General features: G+C 44.6%; 1 protein-coding gene across 1 annotated transcript in view; it reads left to right on the top strand.

Moving 5' to 3' along the window:
- Positions 1-1027: 1027 nt before the first annotated feature.
- VWC2L (von Willebrand factor C domain containing protein 2-like) overlaps positions 1028-19056 on the top strand; it is a gene marked incomplete at its 3' end in the record, with an annotated part of 18850 nt that continues 821 nt past the window's right edge. Inside the window, exon 1 of the mRNA XM_010136820.1 lies at positions 1028-1438. Coding sequence (XP_010135122.1) covers positions 1028-1438 — 411 coding nt within the window. The remainder of the gene's footprint in view (positions 1439-19056) is intronic.

Genomic DNA, 19056 nt, shown 5'->3' with positions numbered 1-19056 from the left:
TTGGTGGCGGTGTGGGGGCCCGGGGCGCAGCCAATAGCGCACCCCCAGCGTGCACAGGGAGCCTTTGCCAGGAGCTGGCTCTCCCTGGGGGCACTGCAAAGCTCCTCTCCCTCTCTGGTCAGCCCTTAGCTCGACCGTTTCAGCAGAGTTCTCCAAAGGTTGGGCGAGCATCGCTCCCGAAGTTTGAGAAAGGCTCCGGCTTAATCAGACAGACGCATCTCATCGGCTCCGTGCGTTACACAGGCAGTTAACATCCTGCGCTCTGCGTTCCTCTCTGGGAGTTATTGAAATGCTGAATAATGGAGAAGGTGAATTACATCTTTGCTTCTGTCGGGATTATATGTGCCTGCCGCCGGCTGGGCTGTGTTGGTAGTCTCTCTTTTTCTTCAGAAATGCTGTTTATAAAACTCTGTACTGTTCCGCCTCTTGCAGACCAAGTATAACCCAGCACCATCTTTTGTACCGGATGCAGATCTACCTACAGATAATGTTTATCTCATTTTTCAACTCAGGTTTCCCACCTCAGTTTAATGAAGCGGGCTGTGCAACGTACATAGCACAGAGGGACAGTGGCCCCAGCAGGAGCTGAAGACCAAGTTTAAACTTGGGTTCAAATCCCTCTGAGCTGCCCATCACCATGAGATTTCAGGCAGCTGGTTTAGTTTATGGAGCATCAGAAAACTCAACTGCACAAATGAGGAAAGTAAAGGCTAGATGATTTTGTGAGCCACCACTTCTACAGAGATGTTTTGTGGGCATATGCTTATAGGCACATGTGTCTGTTTTCTGTACTTCGTATGCTTTATTCTCTTTAAAAATAATTGAAAACAGGCTTAATTCAAATGAAACTGTGACAGTGCAGTTTGAAAGCACTGATTTCTTCTTGGGTGCTGGTTGACGCTCCGGCCTTTATAAATCAATATTCCCTAGAATTTTGAGTTTGGTCTCACTTGAAAATAATTTGTTTTCAGACCACAACACTGGTCTCCCTATGGAAGCAGCTGTTTCTATCTGGCATTGAGATCCCATGGAGAAGCTGAGGAAGGGGATGGCTCTTCATATCCATGAAGCCTGGATACTTCTGTTTGTCATCCCTGCTTTGGTCACTCCAGCTGCCATCAACCATGAAGACTACCCTGCTGATGAGGGGGACCAGACCTCCAGTAATGACAATCTGATCTTTGATGACTACCGAGGGAAGGGCTGTGTGGATGACAGTGGCTTTGTGTACAAACTGGGAGAACGTTTTTTTCCGGGTCATTCCAACTGCCCCTGTGTCTGTACTGAGGATGGACCTGTTTGCGATCAACCAGAATGCCCTAAAATCCACCCGAAGTGTACAAAAGTGGAGCACAATGGATGCTGTCCAGAATGCAAAGAAGTGAAAAACTTTTGTGAATATCATGGGAAAACTTATAAAATCTTGGAGGAATTCAAGGTATGAAACTCTTTCTTCAGTGTTTAACATTAGTATGCTATAGGAATTGTATTTCTGCTGGGGACTCCAAAGGTACTCAGTATTTGCTCCCTGCTGTTAGTTGATGCTGAAGCTGAAGTCCTTTTTAGCTGTGGTCTGGGTCTGGCTCGTGTAAAAGCTGCCATCTCCCCCCTTATGTGCACTCGCCAAGGGCCAGTGGTCAGTCAAAAGCTGCTGTGGATAGTGCCCTCTCTGAATCGGCTACTCCAGACAGCCTCCTCCTTTGCTCATAGCATGAGTCAAGCTGGACTGCTATGCTGGCTGTAAAAGTGGTGGTAAACCAATACTGAGTGCTTTTTAAGAACCCCTTTTCTAATTTGGATAGCAAAAATTGATGGCATGGTACCGAGAGTTTTTACTCATAACTGTGTGAGAATGCAAGTAAGTAGGCTGCAAGCTGTATTTAATCTTTTCATTTTAGCTGTGATAAGGCTGTCTTGAAAGGCAGAAGATGAATTCCTAGGCAGATGACCATCTCAAGTAGTGAGAAGTATGGGCTTAAACTGTCATGGTTTAGTTCCTGTTCGGAATGTTGTAAAGAAATCCTTCTGGAATACATCTTAGAAACAAGACCAGATTTTCAAAAACCATTACCCTTTACACAACCTGCATCTCTCATTCTAATGAGTTTGATTGCGTGTTTTCAATTCTGCAAGGAAAATAGCATTTCAGAATGAAGAACAGGGTCTGTAAAGGCAATAGGTGTACAGGAGTTTGTTCTCCCAGGTCACGTGGCTTTAAGATTCGTACCTCCATAATTAAGGACAGCCTATAACTCTTCATGGCTGTATGCCCAATCTCATTATACATTTGCCAGTTTATTTTCTTCTCTGACAGTGAAAACGCTTCCATAGAGGTCTGTGTACTCCGCAAGCTCTCAGTAACATGGATCACAATTTCTTTTTCCCGGATTGCAGTCATTTTCAGTGAAGGTAGTACTTCTGTCATGTATGGTTTATGTTCATCGTTTTCTGTCCATCTGTAACTGCAATCACTCACTATGGGCAAAACAGTTTAATGTCACGAACTCACGGCAAAACAAATATGTGAGGAACATCTCTGAGGGCCATCTGATCAACCTGTTCTCTGCTTTCCTTTGCTGAGGATTGTGAAGATGCTGATCTTGTGAACTGCTTAAATAACAATTTCTTCTTGCTCTAGGTAGGCCTAGCCCAGCTTCATCCTGTAATCATGCTTCTTCAGTGGTCCCGTTTTGACTGCTGTGTTGTCACGTAGTGCAGTGCCCCACCTAGGTGTAATTGTGACACATGGTCACGTTCTTATGTGAGAGCAACAAGGACTCTTTTTGGAGAGATTTTAGGAAAGAGGAAGTTTTAAGGACTCTTTTTGGAGAGGTTGAAGTGGGAGAGTGGATCTTCTCATTGAAGTATCTTTTGCATATGAATGAAGTACGAAAGTACTAGTCACTTTTCCTGAAAGAAGTAATTGCAACCTGATAATGGATTGAAGGATAGAAAAACAGAAGGGAGGGGAGAAAGGCTGTTAGAAAGAGTTAGAGCAATCTGGTTCATTGTTTGCTGTGTTCAGAAACTGTGAGTGTTGTGTGGAAAGCAAAATTCCACTATCCTCTGAGAAACACAGAGCAGATGGTGGCATGGCACTCTTGCACGTGGTAACCTTCAGTCCAGGACTATTGTGAGATCCTTCAGACTTCACGAGCTTTTGGCCTGGATCTGTGTTTTGCTGAGAGCTCAATACCCTGTGGAGTAGAGCAGAAACTGATTTTTTGGAAATCTATGTGTTTACTTAGAAAAAATAGTGACATTCTTTTTTTCCTCTAAATAGTGGAAGAGATTCAGGCAATGGAAGATTACTGTGAAATTCCAGGGGTGTTTTGGGGGGAAAAAAGGAGGATCTGTAAACAATGACTTCATAAGTGCTATAGGAAAGACAGAACTTAAAGATTCAGGAAACTGCTGCTGTGGAATGAAATCCTGGCTTCATGGGAGCATCCAGGCATGTTCCTGTTTACTTCAGCAGAACAAAGACTAGACCTGCTATCTCCACAGATGAAATTCTGAGCGGTTCGTAGGTTTTACAGGCTCTGAGCTCTGCTCTTCCCTCTTCTTGTTGAATTCATAAGGTCTACAAACTTTTTCAAATCCATTCCACACACACTGAAGTCAAAGAGGAGAGACTTTCTCAGCCGTTCTGACTCAAAGCCAGACTGTGTTCAGGGGAGACAGAGGCACTGTTCTATGTGGGCTCGTAACCCTTTCACCCACTTGCTTTACTTTTGCTGATACGTAGGTTCCAAATCATCATCCAGAGAGGTGCTTGTCAGTGCCTAGTTACAGCTGAAATTAACCTCCATTTAAAGTCTTTTGGAAGTGCGTGTCTGTGTGTGTGCGCCAGGACTGACTCATCTTCAACTGCCCGATCTTTCACAAATTAGTATTTTTTTTTTTTTCTCCAGGTTACCAAAATCTGTGAGAGGTTTCCATTGGGGGAATTTTCCTGTCTGGCTTCTAGATTTCTGTTTAGGTTTGGGGTGAGAAATCCAAATGCCATTTAATGGTTTTTTCTTTCTTATAGACTGGTGACAGTAACTGTGACTATCTCAGGGTAAAGGAGTAGTTATAGAGGCTCATTGCTTGAATTTTTAGCTTTCTTCTAGTGAACTGATCTTGTACCTCTGATTTTCTTGACTCATAAGAATCGTAAGAGCAAATTATAAACATGACAACAAGCCATCTAGCTTAGACAGCTGTCCAAATGTTTATGCTTCTGCCCCTAAATCGTTAACATGTGCAAATGAAATGCTCAACTGAAGTTCAATTGTAAATCTAAACCCATTAGTAGTTTTTCTTGTATCCTTTGTAAAACCATATGTCTCTGACAGATGGTTTAGTAACCCCATGTAGCATCTTCATAGCTCTGTTACGTGTCCTGGGAGATCTTTGTGGGTTTGGGGCCCCAGCTGCCCATACAGAGCCTGCCTCTGATTTGGCCAGGACTTATCCCTACCTGAGGCTGAGGCTGCGGTTCCACCTGGAGACCCTTGCAGAAAGGGTCAGCAAGGGTCATTACCTAATGTGAATCAAGATCTGACTCAAATATGACTCATACATAGATTGTTCAGGATTTTGATTCCTGTGGAGCAGTGTGCAGGAGAAAGGGGAGATCTGGTGGCTTTTGCTGGGATCCGTTTATCTCTGTCCAATGTAATTTTCTGGTTCTTTCCTCATTGGCCTCAAATCTAGTCTCTCAGGTCTCCTCCGGTCCCTTTCAGAGGCGAACATGGGGTGATGGGCAGCTGTGGTGGCTGCAGGGAAGGTGTGAAGGATGCTGCAAGTCTCAGGCAGTCTCTCTGTTTTCTCCCGAGAGATCTGGCTTGCTTTTTCTCCCACACATCAGCTGTGTTTTGATTTCAGTCCTGGAGATTAAGGTCCAAGTCCCAAGTGCTCCACACTCCCCTGTACTAACAGAGATCTTTCAGGGAAGTTGTTAACCCTCCCCTTTCTTCCCAGGGAGAGAAAACAAGCAAATAACTACCCAGAGAGTGGTCTCAGTTGTTCTGAGTACCCATGGCTGTGTTTTAAATGGTTGTTCTCAGACAGCAGCTTATGTAAACTTAAGGAGACAGTGTACCGCCAGAGTGATGGATGTTCATTGGCAGCTTATGGAGAAATTGTGCAAATGTCAGTGAGACAACTGCTCCTAAGTGCTGATTAGTTTTTACTCTCCTGCGTAACTTGCTGACAGAAAAGCGCATGCCTGCCCACACTGGAGAAATGCAGTTTGCGGCATGGTTAAGGTGTATTTGTAGCCACGGTTAGGAGCTGTGTGAAGTGGATTAGGTTGTCAGTTTGAAAAGTCCTTAACCACTTCTGAACTTCCTAGGTCTCTCACCACTCAGCAGGCATATCCAGAATAACCTTCTGTGGACCTATATGAATATGTAGCAAAGTACCATTGCTGGGAACTGAATGATGGGTTCAGAAGCGATGCTCAAGCTGACATCTTGAAACACTCTCTTCATTTTAGACCCTGCAGGCAGGAGCTGCTCCCTGTCCCTGCAGGAGAGTGGGTCCTGATGATAGGGATTTTGGTCTCGTGGTGCCATCCTTCTCAAAGTCAACAGCAGGACTTTTCTCACCACAGACATTAAAATACCTCCATTTGTCTGGCAGGACATTGGGTGGGTTACCCTTTGGGTAGGAACACGAGACATTCTGGCATCACAGCTTGGCCTTCCTGGAAATACTTGGGTCAGATGAGCAGCTTCAACATGCAGTTGTGAACCTGAGCTTGGAAACAGCTCTGAATGTCAAGGTCATGTTTTGGTGCTGTTCAGTGGCCACCCTGGTTTTTACCAAGCACAGAGCTGCAATTCTTTCAGCCATTGGCTCCACCAGGGCTTAAGCTCTGCTGCTGCTTTTATCTGCCCACCCTTCCCAATGACTTCTCCACATTGCTGTCCTCTCCCCTTCCACCTTCACTGCTCCCAAACCCATCCTCACTCCAAACGTCCCTAGATGATGCCCAAATGTTGGTCCCTTGCATCAAGCACAAGTGTGGAGAACAACCCTTGCCCCTGGGCAGGCCTCCACACCGTGGAAAAAAACAAAAAAACAAAAAAACCCCGAAACAGTGGAAAAAAAAGACAGGAAAGGGGAATTTTTAGCATCATTCTAGGGCAGAATCTCCACTGACTTGAAAAGAGCCAGGATTTCACTGCTGGAGTTCTACTTTATTTTTCATTTCCATGTTTCCTGCCACTATATCTTAAGTTCATTGCTTTGTTTTGTCCACAAATCATCTGTAATCCTTCAACTAGGGCTTCTGTATCTCGCTGACTTTATGCCTTCTTGAGCAGCCCTCTGCACAGCAGGGATCACAGCTCTGACAGGGATCTTCGGGCTATAATCAGAATCCAAAATAAATGAGGGACTATATAAGCATAACATTATCATATCCTAACTCTCAGCTCATTACGGAAACCTTTACTTCAGAACAGTGGCACCTCCTTCCCTTTGTTAATGCTCTTTAAAAATGTTTTATTAATGCCGTTATCTCAATATAACTTAACAAAATAAGACCTCTCATCAAAAGGCATTAGCACTTGCAAGACTGTATTCAGCTGCTATCCCAGCATCTCTCAGTCCCTGAAATGCCACTGGAGGAAAGGAGGCAATGAAACCAAAAAGTGATTCCCCACCCCCAGAACCGTGCCAGAAATAGAAATTAAGTGGTGCAAACTACAACCTCTCTCTGACCGCTAGTTACCCAGCCTGGGAGTGCAACCTTATCAAATATGAATGAACCACTGGGCATGTTACCAGGACATTACTGATGGGATGGTGGTGATAAACAAGAGTTAGTTGCAGCCCTGGGTTGGAAGGGAAGGTGAGGGGGACACATGTGCGTCCGTCCAGTGCCAGGGGTGGTGCAGCAGGCTGTGCTGAGAGTCCCTCAGCCCTGCCCAGGGGTTTGGGTATTGAGCTGTCCAGCTGCAGGTTTGGACTGTCAATGGTGGTTTATGTCAGCATGAGAGAAGGAGGTACAACACCTTAAATCTGAGGAGCTGCCTTAGGCTGCTAGAAAAACAAAGTGGGGAGAAAAGGGAGGTTCTTCGCTGAGTTTTCTCCTCTATTACATGAGTGTTTGGTGTCGTGGTGAACCTTGGAAAGCGCTCAAATCATGGCAAGCGAATCACTGCAAGAAATAGCGTTACTAAAAACTTTTGGTAGCATACTAAAGCAGTCATTCAAATACTAGATCTTCACTCCTGAATTCCAAGAAACTGATTACTACCCCAAGCCAGCACGGGGCCCCGGTTTTAATAATGGCATTTTTCTCTCCGAGATATGTGCAGCAGGTTGTTTTTTCTACTATGACTCAAACAAATGGGGCTTTTTTTTTTTTTCTTCTTGTGTGTTCTGCAATTTCACGTACGGCTAGAAAATCATAATACAAAAGAAATTTCAATAACGTGCCTGTGCTTTAATAAAAGGAGCCATGAACAATGCCAGCTCTGAAGATAGCACACAGCCAGTGAAATCAGACAGGGGAAACAGAACATCAGTCAGATGGAAAAGTATGATTTATTATCTCCCTCCTGGCAAAATTACAGGGACAATGTCTATGCAGAGGAATCTGAAATTACTGATTTACTGTGTTTCCATCATAATTTGTACCAAGAAAACATACTGAAGTAGATAAGTATGTCACATATTGATCTGTACTGATACCTGTTTTTTTAAATTATGTTACGTACTTAGCTACTGATTCTAGTAACATACATATTACATTATGCACAAGTGTATTATTACAAGAGGCCAAAGAAGATGGGCTGTATTCAGAATCTGGCTAAAAAAAAATTCATGCTGTTGTTTTCCCCAAATCACGGGATATGTGGAGGCCCCAAAAGCTCAGAGCACAGTGGCGCTGGCTGCTCCACACACATACTCTCTCAAAGCTCCCCATTGAAAAAGATGAGACCCAAAACTTGAGCATCAGCATGATTCAAAATCACCAGGAATTAAGCACAGGCCCTCATATTTTAATCACAGCGTGGTGGTGAAGGAGCGCAGTGCAGAGTTTGGCCTGTACGTGCAAGCCCAAGGGATTGGTATTTTTCCAGTAAATATGGCACAGGAATTAATGTGCCCAACATTTGTACTGCCAGAGCTGTGGCTGGGCTTTCAGATACTCACTCCAGGATATAGCCCATTGGCTCTGCTTGCTTCCAGAATTGGGGACTGTCCAGAGAGCTCCTGAAAGAGAAGAGATAGCTTTGCACAGCCGGAGAAAAGGCTCTGGCACTACCTCTCCCCTCCATTGCTGCTGGAGCCGTGCTGTTAAGAAAATGGGATGTGTACTACAGGCAGCTATTAGCAGCTACTTCCAGGAGTGGTAGAATCAACTCTGAGGCTTTATTATTGTGCAAGACAATGCGCAGTGGGGCTGAGGAGAGAAGCGCTCATCCCTTGGTTCCCCCAGGCTACAGTGCACCTCTGCCACCTAAGATGTTTCTGTAGGGCTGGTGAGCGTGAGATCCTCAGGTCGTCAGCTTGTGAAGAACAATGTCATCTGTAGGGACGTTGACAGATCATTGGCAAGAAGTTTTTTAGACAACTGTTTCTTACCAGAGCATGGGGAAATGCAGGTGTGTGTTTGTTGCTACTGGAATGCGCTTTATGCAGGATTGCGTTCATTAAAAATAATGCTCAATTAGGTAATTATCCTAGTTATTGTTTTCAAGACTATAATTAGATAAGTCGTGTAATGACAATGCTTGGTCTAGTTGCAAAATAAAAATACAGGTAGCATTAGGCTTCCTTACTCTTTGCTCTGTGGTACAGTTTAGAGGTAATTCTTTGGGAATTACAATAAAATTGGTATGCTTGGGTCAGCATTGGGGTTTGAAGCAGCTTCTCAAAGCAGGGAATCTCACAACCAGTTGTTACCTGTGGTCATCCCAGGCAGGAAGAACTTTCTGCCTGCGAGTTAACCCGGTGTGCTCCCTGCGTTAGCAGACCCCGGTCTGTTCTTTCATCACAGATAACCTACTCAAACCCATTTTCCTTTCACATCCTTTCCTAGCTTGTGCTCATAGCCAAATGTGATAATATGCCCTGAGGGACAGAAACCTCCCAGACCCTGCTGGCTTCTCTCTGGAGAAGACGTTTAAGCAGTGGCAACTGGATACAAGGGGCAGACAGGAGAATTTGGAAAAAACCTTCTCCATAGTGCCAGCTAGTAAAGAGGTGCTTTATTCTGTGGGGCAGGTTCTCTGCTGATGTGAACTGCTGCAGCTCTGTGGATCATATGTGGCCCATGGGGTTATTATACTGGTGTAAAGTTCCCTACCAGGAAGACACTCCTCTGTGGAGTTTGCATGATGCTGACCTGAGATAAGGATTTCCCCAGGCAAGCTCCCATGAAGCCTAATCCGCCTTGCCAGCTGCCAGAAAGTACAAAGTTAGGCTAGGCCGTCAAAAAAGTACTGATAACAGAGAAGGAGAGAGAAAAAGCAATGAGGAACAGGTCGGTGTTAGAGATGATGTGTTTGCCCTTCTCCCATCTCTCAGCATGCTATGAAAGCAGGACCAGTGTCAAAGGAGACCTAACCCCCTGTCCTGGGTTCAACAACCCAGCAGACACATGATGTTAACCCACTGGTACAACCACAGCTTGCTGCTTGGCAGGATGAGGCCTGGAGACAACGAAGGAGAAGGGGAAGCACATGTAGATGTAATCATGGGTGCTAACTGCTGCTTGGACATAGACTTGGCTTCAGCCAACATGTCTTTCCTGGGGAGCAGAAAAAGGTGATACAGCAACAGAGCATGTTAATGGAGGTCAGTAGTAGCTCTTGTCTCCAGCTCCACTGCTGGAGGGAATCCTGAGCTTGGCAGAGGTGAGCAAGAGCAAAGCATTCAGGAAGGAGCTGCTCCTTCAGGGGGAGGGAGGGGGCATATTGGTGTGCTGGTGGGACGCAGGAGCTCCCACTGCAGTACCAGGGCATGGGAACAGCTTTGTTTGGAGCACAGGAGGTGCAAAACTGTGAAATGCTTAGGCTGACGGTGATACAGCACTGAAATCTGCAATGTGGGGCCTGCAGCAAGAGGAGCTCACACCTTCCCTTGACTGTCACAACCAATCCAGGTGTCACCTGCCAGGGTGATTATTTCCAGCTGCTTGAGCTGCGTGAGGACACGGAGCTTGTCTTTAGGCAAAGCAGACTGACTCCAAAGATTGCATTCAGTTTGGCCAAGCAGCTGTCATCTGGTTATCTTGTGAGTAAGAGAGTCACAGGGCCAAATCCATCACTGATGTAAATCTACCTGGCCTGTACTATGGCTGTAGAAGGTGCATTTGACGACCCAGACAGGAAACTTGAGGAAGGAATGCACCCGAGATCCAAATCTCCTCCCCAGTGATGGCCAGTTGTGTTATAGCTACCTCCTTAATAGGAATTCAGTGTTTTATCAGTACGTAGAGCTGATTTTGCCACCTTCTGCCCACTCTTAGCATGAATGAAGAAAGGAAACGCAGATTTAGGTATAGGGAAAACACAAGTAAAAGGGATCACCTTTCTGACCAGGTCCTTGCTTCCTTTCTCTCTGCCCCAGGAGGCTTTCTTCTAGATGAGGCCCCTTCACTGGAAGAGCCGACAGGGAGGGAATGGAGAGTGGGAAGCTGCCAGTTGGGCTTGCTTTCCCTCTGGATATTAAAAGGAGCTTAACAAATGTGAAGCACACACAAACATTTTGTCTGTGTCTGAACGGGGCTGCGCATCACGCATTGGAGCCACAGTCCCATCTGTTATATCTGCAACCTTTCTAAAGGAATCCTGTTCCCTGCGCACTGGGCATGCCTGAACTAAAAAACTGTTGTAACAGAGTCATGAAAATTATCACCGAAGTAATAAGAGAACTCCAGTCCTCTCAGCCCCGGGGTAGGTGAGGTGCAACTATTGTAAGGAATGAAGTGAGACATATATCAGAACCAAGAGAGTGTTCTTATGAAAGAAGTGCAAAGTCATGTTATTATGGAAAGCTCCACTGCTGCTCTCAGGAGAGAAAAGCAACCACGAGACTGCAGATCCACAGCTTCTGTGGAAAAAGGGCCAGGGCTCGGCTTAAGATTGTCTTCTCTCTCATCAGCTAATGGAGGAGGCACTCTCTAGATCCAGATGTGGTTCCAGGAGCCTTTTAAACCTGTTGAGTCGTGTGGCACGTAGCAAATACATGAGTGCAAAGCTCCTGATGCCGTCACGGTCCTGAATCATGAGATGTGGGCCCAGGATACCCATGGTGAGGCACATCTGTACTCCTCTCCCTTATCTGGCCTGCTGATCTGTAGTAGCACTCCAGGAATTTTCACAAAGTGGTGCTAGGTATAATGTTGTTTCCAGGTGTGGACAAGCATGGTCTGAGACTGAGGGGAGGAGGGAAGAGTGTACATAACCGGGGGGGATGACAGCATCTTTATGCCTTTCCATCTCCAAAATCACCAGCCTGCTGGAAAGACTCTTGTACCTGTGAATAGACAAGCAGCCGCTGGGTGTAACTGAAATCGGGCTTTGGCTGGAGAGCTGCAGCACCTGTAGGCTGAGAAAATAGGCAAGTCATCTTGAACGTCCTTGTGACAGGGCAGCTTTAAGAATAGGATGGAGTCACCATTTATAGAAAATGTTTTCAGGAATGGATTTGTGTTTGTCTTGTCCTTTCCGCTGAGTGAGAAATTCATCGTTTCAGTCTTACATTAGTAATGCTTGTGTGAATATTGGGGGCTCCCTGGCAAATACAGGATCTCAGCATCCACTTCTGCTGCTTCTTGGAAGGCAGCTCCTCATTTTAGCTGTCTGCTGTATGGTGCAAGCATTTTTCAGTTTTTTGGATGGCACAGTTCATTTGTATTGCAGGTGCCCATGTAAGTAGGATACAGCTCCAGTTTTTCATTGCAAATAAATTACCCAATGACTTAGTAGGTTTTTTTCCTGTTGCAGAATCATTGCAACTTGATGGCATTTTCAGTGATTGTGCTCGCCTATAATCACTCACCAGATTAGTTTATTTGAGCAACTTTCCACCTATGGAAAATTCAAGTAATTACAGTTCCTGTGACAGGATTTATACTGTGTCTCCACTAGCTGGATGGATGATTTCTATTTTTTTAAAATGACAAAAATCAGTGAAATTTTTAGCCCATGCAAGTTTTTGAATTGACACACATAGAAAAAAGAGCCTCCTGCCAAACTTTTAACACAATTTTGATGGTTATTTCTGCGCTGCTAGTAGTAAAGGGAAAGCGAGCAGCCTGGAAGAGAAGTGGGCTGATGTCAGCCTTCCCTTTAGGTGAGACTCACTAACCAGCCACAGTTTGGCATCTGCAAAATGTGTCAGTTGAAAGCTTTCTCTGAACTTCCCTGCAATCTCCTTCTAATCTGCCTGAGATCACAGGCAATTTCAGTAACAATGAAAATTATTCTGATTGCGACTCCAGGAGTATCTTCCATGAATGCCATCCCAGTTTCTTTTTTATTCATCTCTCCTGGTTTATGACTTCCCACCTCAGCTGTAATGTGGGAACTGGTTTTGCCCCCAATTTTGTTCGTTGGGTCCTTTTTAACTTTCTTCTGTTCTTGCTTCGTACCAATAAATTCACCACCTGAAACTGTAGCTACAAAAATAATTTCCACCAGAATTGCCATTGTCCTTAGTGTCATTAAAAGTTACAGCTACCCTTAAGATGTAAGTGCCCAATTTGACAGACTTCGCTTTACATCGCTCAGCTTTTCCTGCTGTTTTATCTGCACAGAGCAGGATGCTCTCAGTCGAGCCTGTCTGAGGGGGGAGGCTGAATGTGATTGTCTATATGAGCACTGGCACACAGCCTCTTGAAAACCAAAAGATGAAAAGATTGGCAACAGCGATGGTTTTCACTTCTCCTTCCCTTGGAGGCACTTGCAGGGGATGGGACACATCCAGTCCTTCGCACGGACACGTAGGCGGGAGGAGTTCATTGGTGCAGCTAGAGGATCCAAACCTAAGGCAAGGTACTGACCAATGGGTGCAGAAGTACCAGGTTCAATCCACTGCATTCAGAACCACCTGACATCAGCTAAAATGGAGCTGATGGCATCTCCTCCTTCTTAAGGGGCTTGCACTTCTTTTTCTAACATGTTCTCAAATGAGGAGAAAGCTCCGTATTCAATAAAAGTACCATGAAAAGCATTTTTTCTGCTTGCAGGGCAATCTAGAAAAGGAATTTACTTATGCACCGTTTCCCTTCTGGAGTTTGAGGGAGGTGGGAGCTAGCATGCCTGATAAAGGTTTGCAGTGATAAGAGTCTTGGCATCTGCTGTGGTGTGATGGACCCTTGAGTTTCCGTGGGGCTCAGAAAGCAAGCCCCTGACTTCATTTCTTGTTTACACACCACTTCTCATGCCAGTCAACAAAACAGACTTCTCCCATCATTCTGCCCATTTTGTAAATGTAGCTATTTGACTGTGAAAAGCATCCCAGACCCAAGAGCAGATCTGTTCACTTCAGTGGAAAAACTTACCTTGTCTTTGCTAACTTGAACAGTCTATTGTAACATGATTAGATGGTTGTGACTGTTTCCTTCCTCAAAAGAAATGTCAAGTATTTGCGATACAATAGCTGTAAAGTTTGAATTGCCCTGTAGTAACTTGCTGGTAGCTGTGTGTAATTGATGAAGTGCTGTTGTGCAGTAGCATGAGAACATGGTGGTTATGTGACCACTTCATGGGACCTTGTCAATGAGATGAAGTCTTTTGAGTATGAGATTATGGGATGTTCTTGTACAAATACCCCCATCAAGCTTAGCTGGAGAGTGTAGGAAGGAGGGGAAGGAGACCAGCCTAGTAAATTCTACTAAGTGCATCTCAGAACAGATGACTAGAGGGAAATGCAGGAATTTACAGTAGCTTTGAGCAGCCTGTAATGCTGCCTCCAGCAAAGATGCAAACCTTCTTCCATGAGCATGAAAACTTAGGCATGAAGAAAGCACCACACAATTCCAAGTCTTGTCTTGAAAAGGCAAGGAGAAGGCCAAAGACTCAAAAAGTGGCTGTGCTAAACATGCCTGGAGGAAATCAGGAGCTGGCATGTAAATTCATAGAATGGGAAGTCTCAGGAGTAACAGATCTGTGTATGGTCTGGTTTAATGCTATAAAATCCATTGGTGCTTGAAACACATAAATAAGCCAAATAAGACTTAGCTTTCAGAAGGCTGCTTGGAAAATGAGTACCATTTTCCCAGCTCCTGGAGGAGTACAACCCTCAAACCCAGAGTCTGAGTGAAGGTGGCTGGGTTAAACACAGATGATCAGAAGAGACTGCAGCCTTCAAACTTGGTACACAGTCTCTTCTGAGCTGGGTGTAGGACTGAAATGAGTGCTCTTAGAAAGCTCTGTTAGCCTGGTGAATGTGACAGCGGGGCAAAAATGGAGGAAAGCTGCTTCTGGTTGACAGAACAAACAGGTAAAAAGTATCAGTCATACGTTCTCTTCATAGTTTTTTGTCTGTCTTGGGTAAATCTCTCCACCTCTAGCAAAGTTTGTGTAGAAGCAGCTAAGAGTGATTGACAGACAGACATGTAGACAGAGAAATCTTCACTGGAGGCAGGGAGGAGGAGGGCTGCAGTTTGATGTTTCTTAGGTACTTATGTATGCTTCATTCACTCAAGGACTATACTTAGGAATAGGCTTTTATTAAACAGGGCAATCTATTTGTTACAGAAAAGTCTTTCACATGTGTTGGGGCAGCAGTGGTGGCGAGGGTGCTGTAGTTGTGGGCAAGGCATGAGCTAAGGGTGAAGTGCAACTGAGGTTCAGTATTTGGGACGAGAATTTATATTGACTAGATGAGATGGCTCAGATAGATACAGTAAAGCTTAGGTCTTGCAGAAGCTTCATGCAAGATCTTGCCTAAAAACCTTCAAGTTTTGTGTATTGGTTATTATTGTGATTGTACCAGCTGCCTTGTATTTCTCCAGCTATTGAAAAGCAGAAAAGAGTAGATTTTGACACGGAGTTTTCAATTCAGTTGTCCATTTTTTTTTTTTCCTCCACCTCTACCTTAAGTTTGGGAAGAAGTAGAATTTCAAGCTGTTTTCCTGAAGATCTGCTTGATCATGCGATCGCTCTGTTCACCAGTCCTTCTGGGTGACTCAGGGGCCTGCTGGAGCCCTCAAGCGTAGACTGCCCCGAGGTATGAAATTTCTGTGTTCTTATGAAATGTGGTAGCTGCCTAAAGATGGACCCCGTGTGGTGCCCAACTCTGTCAGAGAGTGGGTCCCTTGTCACAGTGAGGAGTAGCAGAATGATGTTAGCGATCAAAATTCCTACATGTGCTGGCATTTGCTTCCAAAAAGAGGATGAAGATGGTGGGGAGCCAGTGTGTATGGGAGTGGGAGTGAACATTAGGAGACGTGGTATCCACATCTTGTTTGGCTTTCCAATTTCCTCTGCTCAGGGTATATCTTGTTTTTCACTCTGTTTCCTTTGCTGCCTTTTTCATTTGTTTGTTTATATCATCTATCAAGTTCATTATGTGCTCAAGCACATAAAATCTTTATTAGCCATGCGTATTCTCTATTCTCTGTTTTAATTTTCCTTCCTTCTTTCTTTGTTAACAAACTCCGCTGATTGCAGATGTTTCCCATTTGGCAACACCTGAGACTAAGGCTTTCCAGCCATGCAGACGGATGCATGCTGGCTCCTTCCACCAGCCGCCCTGCTGTGAGGGATGGTGGCCATCGCTTGCTGGAAGCAGGGGATGAACCTGCCCTCTGTCTCAAATCTGGGCTCACGGCCCTCCTTGCGATCAATAGTCCAGAAGAGAAATAGAAGTGGTGTGTGTTTATAAACACATATGGGTGTTTAGAGTCCACATCCCTGTGCTTCTTTGGTCTCTTTGAAGTGGCTGGCCAAAGGAGAGGTGAATCAGGGTCAGTGCTGAGACTGAGAAGGTCCTTTGTACTCTGCGTCCCACTTCATCTGTTCTCAAAAGCACTTGAATGATGGTTATATGTTGCTTGCATCTCTTCCCACCAACTTGGCTCAGATCGGACCCTGCACTGACAACAATATCAGAGAACATATTTCTTAGTTCGTTCTGAGGGTTAATGCCCTCACACCTGTTCTAGGTTAAAATTGGGTAAAAAGAAGTTCAGGTGCTTTGCACCAGTTTTCCCAAGTTAAAATGCTGATACCTTCTACAAAAAGACCCGGGTTGCTTTTCTGGTTTTAATGATAGGTCTGTTTCTTAAAACATACCTTGAACAGTAAGGGACCATGCAGTTATTCTACAAAAAGACCCGGGTTGCTTTTCTGGTTTTAATGATAGGTCTGTTTCTTAAAACATACCTTGAACAGTAAGGGACCATGCAGTTATTGTGTGGACAGGTATCCATGTTGTGGCTGGGTACCCTGAACATCCTTTGCTTTTGGACAATAGTGAGAAGAATGTTTCTGGGCCAGCATCACTTGAAATCCTTCCTAACAAATCCTTCCTTAGAGAGTCTCCTAAGATTATTCAACTTGGACAGGTGGAGTGAATAAATCATCTTCTGGCCAAAGCCTTTTATGAACCTTTAATCTTAACACTTTTTCTAGAGTATCAGTTTAAGGGACACCGATAAAGCATTTACACTGTCCACGTGGGAGTGGGATAGCCTCTGATTTGTGTCCTCTCTCCTTCATACTTTAGAAACCCTCTGAAGGTATTTTTCAACCTTGTTTTTCAGTAGGGATGAGAGTTTCTTTCCAGGCACTGATGTTAGCTGGTGTTTGAACCTCAGGGGCTACAAAAGTGTAAGCTACCTCTCTTCCATGGGGAACAAATCATTAAATCCAGATTCTGGGTCTTGGAAAGCCTGACAGAGCTGCCTGGTGGGTCCTGTGAAACGTTCCTAATCATGAGCAGTACTTGCACTGGGACAGAGAGCAAGTGAAGCAGCAGCACGTGAGTGGGAATGCCGCTGACCACGAAAGAGTAACTGCTGTGATCTGGAGAAAAATAAGAGCAAATGAGGTAGAGGGAAGAACCTGGAAATAAAACTTTGGGACATCTTCCTGTAGTTCCCCATTCTTTGCTGGTTCCCAGTTTGTCGTTTTGCTGCTTGGTTTACATAATGCCTGTGTAAATAAATAGAAGACTTTTTGGCTGATGTCCCATAGTTATTCCACAAAAAGTGTAGCTCCAGGGAAATTGATAGCAGGAATACAGAGCACACAGACAAGAGTAAAAAGATGCTTAATCAGCGTCCTTGGGGGAAGGTCCTTTCTGAAAGGGCAGGGGTTTGCAAGTCAGATGCCAAAGTGCATCCCATGGGAGAAAGTACCTAGACGTCCGTAAAATAAATGGACAGGAGGGCTGGAGTCACCCATGGAGATGAGCGTCTGGAGAGGAGCCACAGTAAAGGGCACTGGCAAGCGAACAACGTAGTCAGAAAGAGGAAGATCCTAGAGACAAGAAAAAGTACCTTGAACCTGATGAGATGGGGAGAGGAGGTGCCTGAGGAACCTTGCTGTTCAGGCCAGAGTAGGCTTTTCATTTGCTTGTCCTTTGTACTGTCGAGGCGTGCTTTCCTTCTTTAATTGTTTGCAGTTCTTCCCTCCTGAAAAGCTGCTTTCAGTGTCAGGCAAAATCACAGTTCATTACAGTGTCATTTTCAGATTACACCAACAACACAAAAGGAAAAGATGTGTGTGTCATGTCTCATTTATTCAGTTGCAGAGTCATTCAGGGACATCTTCTACTTGTGCTGATCATCTCCAAGCTGCAGATTGGGCTGCAGTCCTGCAAATGCATCACGTATTTCTTAGCATTGCAGCTATATAGTAGTGAAGATGGGCTCAAGTCCTGAAGGATGCGTTGGTGAAAGCCTCCACAAATCACAAGATCTAGTTCTACTACTCCATGTAATTAGTGATGAAAATGAGTAAAAACAAAGCAGCAATTTTCTTATTGATCTCTCAGCAAATAGTTCTGTCTATTTTCTTCTGTATTGTTTCTTCTTATTAAACAGGCTTGAATAAGAAATGTCAGTCAAATGAATTTAGATTTCTGGTGCTTCAGACAGAAATCAAAGCAGGATTGAATGAGGAAAGATAATTAGAGAGAGGAATTCCACCTCCACAGAGTTCTTCCCTTGCTCAAGGAGTGCTGATTTTATCTAAATTGCCAAAGCCGTGAGCAAATGAGAGGTGATGGGAATTACAGACTGCAGATGCTGAGACAAGGCAAAGGGAGCTTTAATTAGTGCATTTTAAGGTAGAAATGAATTTCCTGGGAATAAATTATTTGACTCAAGACATATGGAGCTTCTTAGAGGTGAACCGAAAAGCTTTTTACCTGCCAGAACCAGGGCTCACCAGGTTGTGTCTGTCTTGTAGAAATGAGTTGACACGTCACTGGGGTCTGAAACACATGGAGGTGAGACCTCCTTTGCTTTGCATCTCACTTTCTTTTTTTAACATGGAGGAATTCCGATTGCTGCAGATTCCCACCACAAAGCAGAATCTTTTCAATACGCACGTTTACTCATTCAAGTGTTAGTGATGGACCTACTGTTGCTGAGTTACTGAACTCACAGGGACTGAATGGAAGTTATTTTCCTTTCAAATTCTCCTCTTAGTCTCCTTTCTTGGCTCTGCTGTCATCCTTTCATCACGCTTGCACACACATAAGGACACTGGGAAGCTTAAAGCATTGACCTTTCTATTTTTCAACAGATTCAACAGCTTTTCAAAGGCTGAGACAGTGACAACTCTCTACTATTTGGAGGTAGATAGAGATTCCTGATGAATTGATGGAGCTGAAACAAAACCATTTAGCTGGGTGCTTTAACCCAGAACTCCCTGACTTCAGCAGAATCATTCACTCTCTTAATTATTTACATATTCTGTGTGAGGCGGGATGCTCACAAACCTTGTTGAAACAGGCAGGAGAGAGGAATTCCACGACCTAACGGTTATGTTATGGGAGTGCTTCCAAGACCCCTGATGCAGGTGCTGCACAAGCAACAGAATAAAATGGTTTTGCCCTGCCAAGACCACCACTCTTCTCCTCTGCTCT

This window comes from Buceros rhinoceros, unplaced genomic scaffold, assembly GCF_000710305.1.
Source record: "Buceros rhinoceros silvestris isolate BGI_N320 unplaced genomic scaffold, ASM71030v1 scaffold17765, whole genome shotgun sequence".
In the NCBI taxonomy this organism is placed as follows: domain Eukaryota; kingdom Metazoa; phylum Chordata; class Aves; order Bucerotiformes; family Bucerotidae; genus Buceros; species Buceros rhinoceros.
This window is presented reverse-complemented; position numbering and strand designations above follow the sequence as displayed.